Below are 7,113 nucleotides of genomic sequence, written 5' to 3'. Positions count from 1 at the left end.
AGAAAATGAAACTATTTAATAAAAGATAGTCTGAAACTAGGCCTCTGAAGGTTTGGCCAGTGGACCAACTGCACTTCCCAGGTGTATGCAGATGGCTGCTCATTTGTTTGTTTCCCAGCCTGCCAGAGGGAATTTGAACAAAAGCACAAAGGTCATTCTGACGGACCTCATCCTCTTTCAAGTTATTTGTTTTCCTTGTTTGGGCTCTGCTTTCATTCCTTAACCGTTGGGTGGAGACGGCAGAGCAGCGGTCGAAATATTAATCATTGAACAACACACATGCGTGTAAACTCAGCCTTTTTTATTTGCTCTAAATTAAGATTCATGTGTCACATGTTATACTAAATTTAAAGGATTGTGGGATTTTTGAGTAAAACTGTTTGAAAACTAGCACTATATCTCATGGGCTGATGAGTTTGTCCTAAAATACCCCCCACACAAACATTATCTTCCCCACTCTCTGCACAACACCTACACCCTGTGTCCTGCATATGAACTACACCGTCGACAGAGAGGATCGGAGGAGCTTCAAGAAAAAAAAAACACAAGTAAAATGAAATCTCTTTTGATTTTTTTATTATATCAAAATACAAAAATTTGAGAGGAAAATTTCATATGGAACTAAGCATTTGAAATGATATGGTTACATGAATACAACACTGCTTTCATATTCTCATAGACATGCCATATACAGGAGCGTGGATCATGGGCCAGGCCCACGTCTACGTCATGATGAGCCACCAGGACTGAGCCTGTGCAGTTTTCCCTATAAAGGCTTTTGATGGCGACTGTCACTATCCAGGCCAGTACGTTACAGGCCAGAATCTTTTTACATTATAGTTTGTTCAGGTTTCTGTTTACTCAATAAAGCAACGAGATCCATGGCAGTTGAACATGAAGAGTGAGTAAGACATGATCTCGGACGATACAGAATTCACTGGACAGCAGTGGCAAACGAGAGAGAAAGTAATACAAATATTATACATAAGGCTTTGGTACAGCACCATACAGTATGAGTTAATTGCGTACAAAAAGGTAAGTGAAGCGTAACACCTGATGCAGTGACAGAACAGAATGACAAGTCTGAAAATTGACAGAAAAAAAAGAAACATCAGGTTATCACTCTAAAACAGAGTAAAAAGTAAAAAAGAAAACGGTTTGAAATATTTACATATGAACATTGTAGACAACTTAAAGAATACTATGGAGACAAATCATGTACAAAAAACAAAATATGATACAGAATGTAAACATGTGATGTACAGCACAGAGTTCAGTGGATGAAAATGAAAATGAAAGGAAATGTAGTAAATTGTCTTCCTTTTTAAGCACTACTTGGTTTGCTTGAGTATGAGCATTAGCTAAAAACAGTCAACGATGTAGTGCTTATTGTAGCCTACGATAATAATACATTCTAGTTTCTCAGTGCTGGTACACATGAAAAAACAGAGAACATAGAAAATACTACATATTTCTATTTTCCGTCCAATAACAACCAGCTCGGATGTCCATGAATGATTGCTAAATAGGCGTTTTTTTTTTTTTTTTGTATTGTCACTACATGCAAGATTAATACAATAAAAAATCAAATCAGTTCTAAGTATCATCCTACCAGCACCTACTGATGCACTAAAAGCTGTAATCAGAAAAATTGAGAAAAAAATCAAATAAAATTGAACTAACAGTAGTACGTCCAAAGCAGCCCTCTTTAACAATGTACATGTTTCTGTTGAATATGCAAAAAGAGCCCGGAGGGGATGTATGAGCGTTCACAATACCTTTCTACCAGGAGGATCAGCAATAAATACAAATGTGGTCTGATGACTACACATGGCCAAACTGTACAGTACTAGTAGGAATTCTACTGATGTGAGACGGTTCCCCTTGAAATAGTGTGCTTGAAAAATAGTGCCGTTAACCAAAGATGGTAGACCTACAGGAAATGTGTAGGAAAATTCCCCTTGTGACCTGACGATGCTCTTAGATTCCTCTCCCACGTGACTTGTGGTTGTGTACTAATCTAAACCAGGTTATGTTTCACCTTTTAGGCTGGGTTAATATTCCTAATATCATCACACATATGCTTTAGAGAGGGTACCTTGGAAGCACACACAGACATTGCAAACACACTATAGAAAACCGGTCATCTTGAGTTCATTTGAATGTCACAAGTCTCTATTATTTGAGGTTATACTATTTTTCCAATATTTTTTATCACTGTCATCACATCATTGATACTGTTATGATAAGGACTTAGTGTCTACTGGAGCTAGTTGCTCAAACACACAGGGCCGAAAGAGTTGCTCATGGAAACAGAAAACAAAACAAAAAATCTTCAGACCTCTATTCTACAGCACCACAAAGTTAAACATAGCACCAAGTCGTAATGTTGAAAGCAACTATACCCTAACACACTTTTCTTTATCAAACTAATGTAAACACAACTTCCTCCACACCACGTCTTGTATATTGACTATAGCATGTCTGTGACTCTTAGAAAAAAGTTTCCTTCAGTGTATTTGCTTTGGACACCTGAAGGCGAACGATCTGGAGTGAATCTACACGTGTGCTCATGAACGGGTAAAATACAGTATTACTTTGTTCCAGGAATATTATTATAGAGGGCAACACACTTCTGCTTCTGAAGCTTTTTCCAAATGGGCATTCACGTACTATACATCAGAGAAAATACTACTTAACTTGTGCAGCCAGCGGGCTATGGCAATAATACATTGTACGGTAACATCAAGGTTTCTTTTCTTCTCAGATAAAATAATGTCTGCTAAAGTATAACAAATGAGGCACCATAAAATGTTTAAGAAACATTATTCACTTAAAACGTACTGTAAGCAAAAACTTTTAGATATATAATCTAATTTATTTTTCCTTGGGATCCTCACCCGTCTTTTTACACATCCTCATACAAGAACGTCTTCCTGTAAAACATGGTTTGAGTTATCTTTACAAATACAATACATACCATGTACAGTACATAACAAATATATATATATTTGTACTCGTATCTTACATGAAACCAATTTTCTAAAGTAGAATATGCACTTTGACGCTCACTTTCAGGCAACCATCACTCGCTCACTTGTCAAAAGAGATTTCAGTAAGCAGACATTGAGTCGATTCATTCATGTGGATATTTGCCGGAGAAACCTTTGATTTGTTAGAAGCAGATGGAAATGTATCTGATTTGTCTTTGAGTGATTGAATTAGCATTAGCAGTAAAAGGGAATCAGTTGATTTTGGAGCCGTCAGAAGAAAGGGAGCTTGGCTCAGAACCTGTGCGGGCCTGTTATTACCGCGTACAGGAATAACACGGAGAAGTTAAACAATTTGGACTTAATGTGCTCACTGGTCATCTCACCAATCGCACTATAAACAACGTAATGGGTCATTCAATGTACTGTGACATCGGGACATTCATTTCCTGTACAGCAAAAACATACATTCATTATCGGTTAGTGTCGAAAAATTAACAAACGTACAGAGAAGCAGCTAGCACGTAATATACAGTTGTTAAAGATAAACAGTCAGGGTGGCCATTGTTTGAATATGTCCCATTGCTTGTTAACAGCTTTGTGAAGCAATCACATTCTCCTCGAACATCTGTTGTTAAACATTAACATCCTTACTCTACTGGTTTGTTCTTTCCGCATGAAAACTCATGCACAGTACTTCTGTAGTTTTCCACTGAAGTTATATTCATTGTATTTATATGCCTGTTCTGAATCTAAACGTCTCTATATTTGTGTTGGTATGGGTATTCTGGTTCTGTCGTAGTACTCGGATATACACAGTTGTCGCAAGTAGCCATTTAAAATATAAATGAAAAAAAAAACAAGAGTTATGCATCCTCTGTAGAATTTTGTGTCCTTGGCAGAGAAAGTAAAAAAACATAATATTGGAGTCCCCCCCTCCCCCCTCCCTGCAGCCAGAAGAGACAAATATGAGAAGGCGAAGGAAAAGGCAGTTTATGTTTGTAAAAACAAGAGAGAAAAGGCAAAAAAGGCACCTCGAGACGTGCCACGTTTCACAAATTATTCCTTAATAATGAACTACATACAACAGTACACACAATTCATCACCCTTTTCTTCTAACCCTACAATACCAAAATCTGGTGAGCGTGGAAGTCCCAAATTACTTTGGGATCTCTCATGAAGGATCTTAATCTTGATTCGGTGCTATAATGAGAAGTGTAAACACTCTGAGCCATCAAGCACCACAATTAAGACAGTTCTCTAATGGTTGGCATTGGATGGGTGAAAATCAACGCAAAATGCCAGCTACTACTGGGAGTAAAAAGCTTCTTAATCAGATAACGGTAGGCCATATTATCCGTTTGAATGAGTGCGATAAAAACCTTTTTGTTCATAAGTTTTATCTGTAAAAAGGTAAAGTATGTACAGTATACCACAAGAATTACAGCAACTCTGCGTTTACTCTGAGGTATATTTTGTGGTAGAACCCTGTGTTTAATTACTGACACTATTTGTATTGTAGGAAAGGTAGACTCATGTCCATGTCCGAGGACGCACCAGGCTTCACAGTACACGATATCACTGGAAAACCTAAAGATATGGACCCCTCAATGACCAGTGAGTGAAAAATCTTTAACGTGTTGTTACATACTCAACCAACACATTTTTATTACTTCAGAAGGAAGCTTAATTCCCTTGTTTTTACTATTTATATACATTATATATTTTCAGAGCATTTTCAAGTGAAATTCTTCCGAGACAAGTAGTGGTGGGCAACTCAGAAAAGCCATTGTTCTTGTCTTGAAATAAGTTTTACAACCCCCAGAGTATTCAGGAGGATGTTTCCCGCTCCCCAAACACCGATGAACTTTTGGAGATTATGAGAAATGCATTAGCTAGAGACCGGGGTGGAGAAGGGAGGGCTGAGGTGGGGTCTGTCTAGTCGAGTCCAATGGCTTGGTGTGCCCACGGGTCAGCGAAGAGTCCCATAATTTGGGCCCTCGGAGTCTGCACTGGCCAGTATGCCTGTCTGGTCCTCCTCAGACTGCTTGCGGTGCAGGAAGGAGGTTAAATAGATATAGGGGTTCTTCTTGTTTTGCCTTTTCCTCTTTCTGTGGAGATCCTGTCCCTCTTGGGGTGTCTGAGGTTGCTGCTGGGTCTGAGAGGGACACGCACCTGAAAGGGAGGCAGAGAGTAGCACAGGAGTAACACACCGCCCACACACTTTGAGATTAATCGCTTCTCCAACCGTCAGACGAACCTGTTCTCCTTCCGGAGTTCGTGTTGTTATTGTTGTTGGCAGCCACTCCCTTGGCTTTAGTAATACAGTGGTGAAGCAGTGCTGGTAAGCTCTCAGACCCGGCAGGATCACCAGACGCACCTAAAGGCTCCCTAAGAAGAAGAGAGACAGCACAGCATATGTTGTTCTGCATTAATCCGAGCGTCGTGTTCGGTCCCGCCTCAGAGGGGAAAAGACAGAATGGCACTTTGCATTGCTCTTTCCAGTATTGTACTGTATGATGTGATGAGCTCATGTACTTCTACTGAGAGCCCTTTCACTAAGATGATGAATTTCCACATCCTATCTGCAGTGATGGATGATTACAAAAAAAGTTAGACTCAAAGGAAACAGGAAGTGAGAGAAAGAAAGAATAGTTGACATAAGGTGGATTTGGTGAAATTATTTTTGCTTTTTTTAGTTCCTTCTGAAACAGTCATTACATTGAAGACCCAGACCAGGATTTAAAGGCAACTATACGAAGGGTAAAGTGTTAGAGTTACAAAAGTATTATTTTAGGTCCCATGATTGTAATTCAAAATCAGGGGCATTTTGTCGTCTCAGCAAGAGTAAACATTTCAGGTTAACATAAATATTTCAATTACTGTGCTCCCTCAAGTTTGAATCTTTAAATAGTGACTGCTTCAGAAATGCTCTTTGCTGTATACAACTCATGAAAATGAAAATAATTTGTGGAACTTCCCGTAACAATAGTCTTGGATTATCCTTTAAATGTCTCCCAATACGACTATTTTTAGCAGACAGTAGAGCTAAAAATCTCTGATAGTTTAATAAGTGTGTTACGATGAAGTGTGTGTTTTAAAACTGAAAATAAAGTTCCCTTTTTAAACCCAGAATAACTATTTTCATTTCATGAGTGATACATGCTAAGTTTAATGACAAAGAATCAATGTATAATTAAAGTTAAAGTAGTATCATTGTCATAGTATGCAGTTTTACCTCATAACGAACACTCGGTTTTGTTGTCCATCTCTCATAGAAAGATGCAATAAAATCACCTCACAAACTCTTAACATTAAAGTTCAAGAGGTTCACTGTTGGCTCAACATCTCTGCCTTTTAAATAACTGAGTATAAACAGCTTCACAACTTGACTTAATGTTGCATTAAGTCAAGTTGTTGTGCCAAACATGTAATGTTTCAAAAGGCTTAGGAACACAAAGCTTTAGAGACGCTTGTCCATCACTTGTCGCTGTGGAGAGAGAGTGAAAGCCGTTAGCAGAGAGGGGGAGGCAAATGTGAGGAACAGTCCCGGACAGATAGAGAATATTTCCATCGTCACATGAACTGTATGCAGATGCCACAGTGTGTTGAATATTGTACATTTCCATAGACATGAACACTGTACAGCACACTTTCATAAACATGAACACTGCGTACAGAGGCTTCACCATGCTGACGGGAGGAGATGGCAGGAAGAGGAAATGGCCGTTAAAGAACAAGTCACATGACAGGAAGAGGAAATGGCCATTAAAAAACAGTCACATGACAGAAAAAAACGAAAGCACTAAGGACAACAAATGTGACAAAGAATTTAGTTTGAGAATCGTTGTTATTTGTTTGGTCTCAGAAAGAAGTTTAGAGAATGCATGCATGGCATTTTGCACATGAAACAACACTTTAAAGGGGAATACTCCAGTCTATCATTCATGTGCGTCCTCTATCGATTCAAGGATTTCTTTTTGAGCAGGGAAACATGTCTGTATTCAAACGACAATCCAAAGACAAAAATGCTTCTCCACAGTCCAAAACTGCTCCTCCTGCTTGCTCACAAGCCTAATTACTGGGGCTTACGCCACAGCAGGCTCACTGTGCCTGGGAAGA

The 7,113-nt window shown here is 38.8% G+C and overlaps 1 protein-coding gene across 2 annotated transcripts in view; it reads right to left on the bottom strand.

Moving 5' to 3' along the window:
* Window positions 1-665: 665 nt before the first annotated feature.
* Window positions 666-7,113, bottom strand: part of igsf9ba (immunoglobulin superfamily, member 9Ba) — a 50,095-nt gene continuing 43,647 nt past the window's right edge. For both annotated transcript variants that reach the window (XM_034548905.1, XM_034548904.1), the window contains 2 exons: window positions 5,252-5,382; window positions 666-5,166 (listed from right to left, as the gene is read on the bottom strand). In XM_034548905.1, the coding sequence (XP_034404796.1) occupies window positions 4,964-5,166; window positions 5,252-5,382 (334 nt within the window). In that variant the 3' untranslated portion in view covers window positions 666-4,963. The remainder of the gene's footprint in view (window positions 5,167-5,251; window positions 5,383-7,113) is intronic.

This window comes from Cyclopterus lumpus, chromosome 13 (genome assembly GCF_009769545.1).
Source record: "Cyclopterus lumpus isolate fCycLum1 chromosome 13, fCycLum1.pri, whole genome shotgun sequence".
NCBI lineage: Eukaryota > Metazoa > Chordata > Actinopteri > Perciformes > Cyclopteridae > Cyclopterus > Cyclopterus lumpus.
Note: the sequence above shows the minus strand (reverse complement) of the source record. Positions and strands in the feature narration are given on the sequence as shown.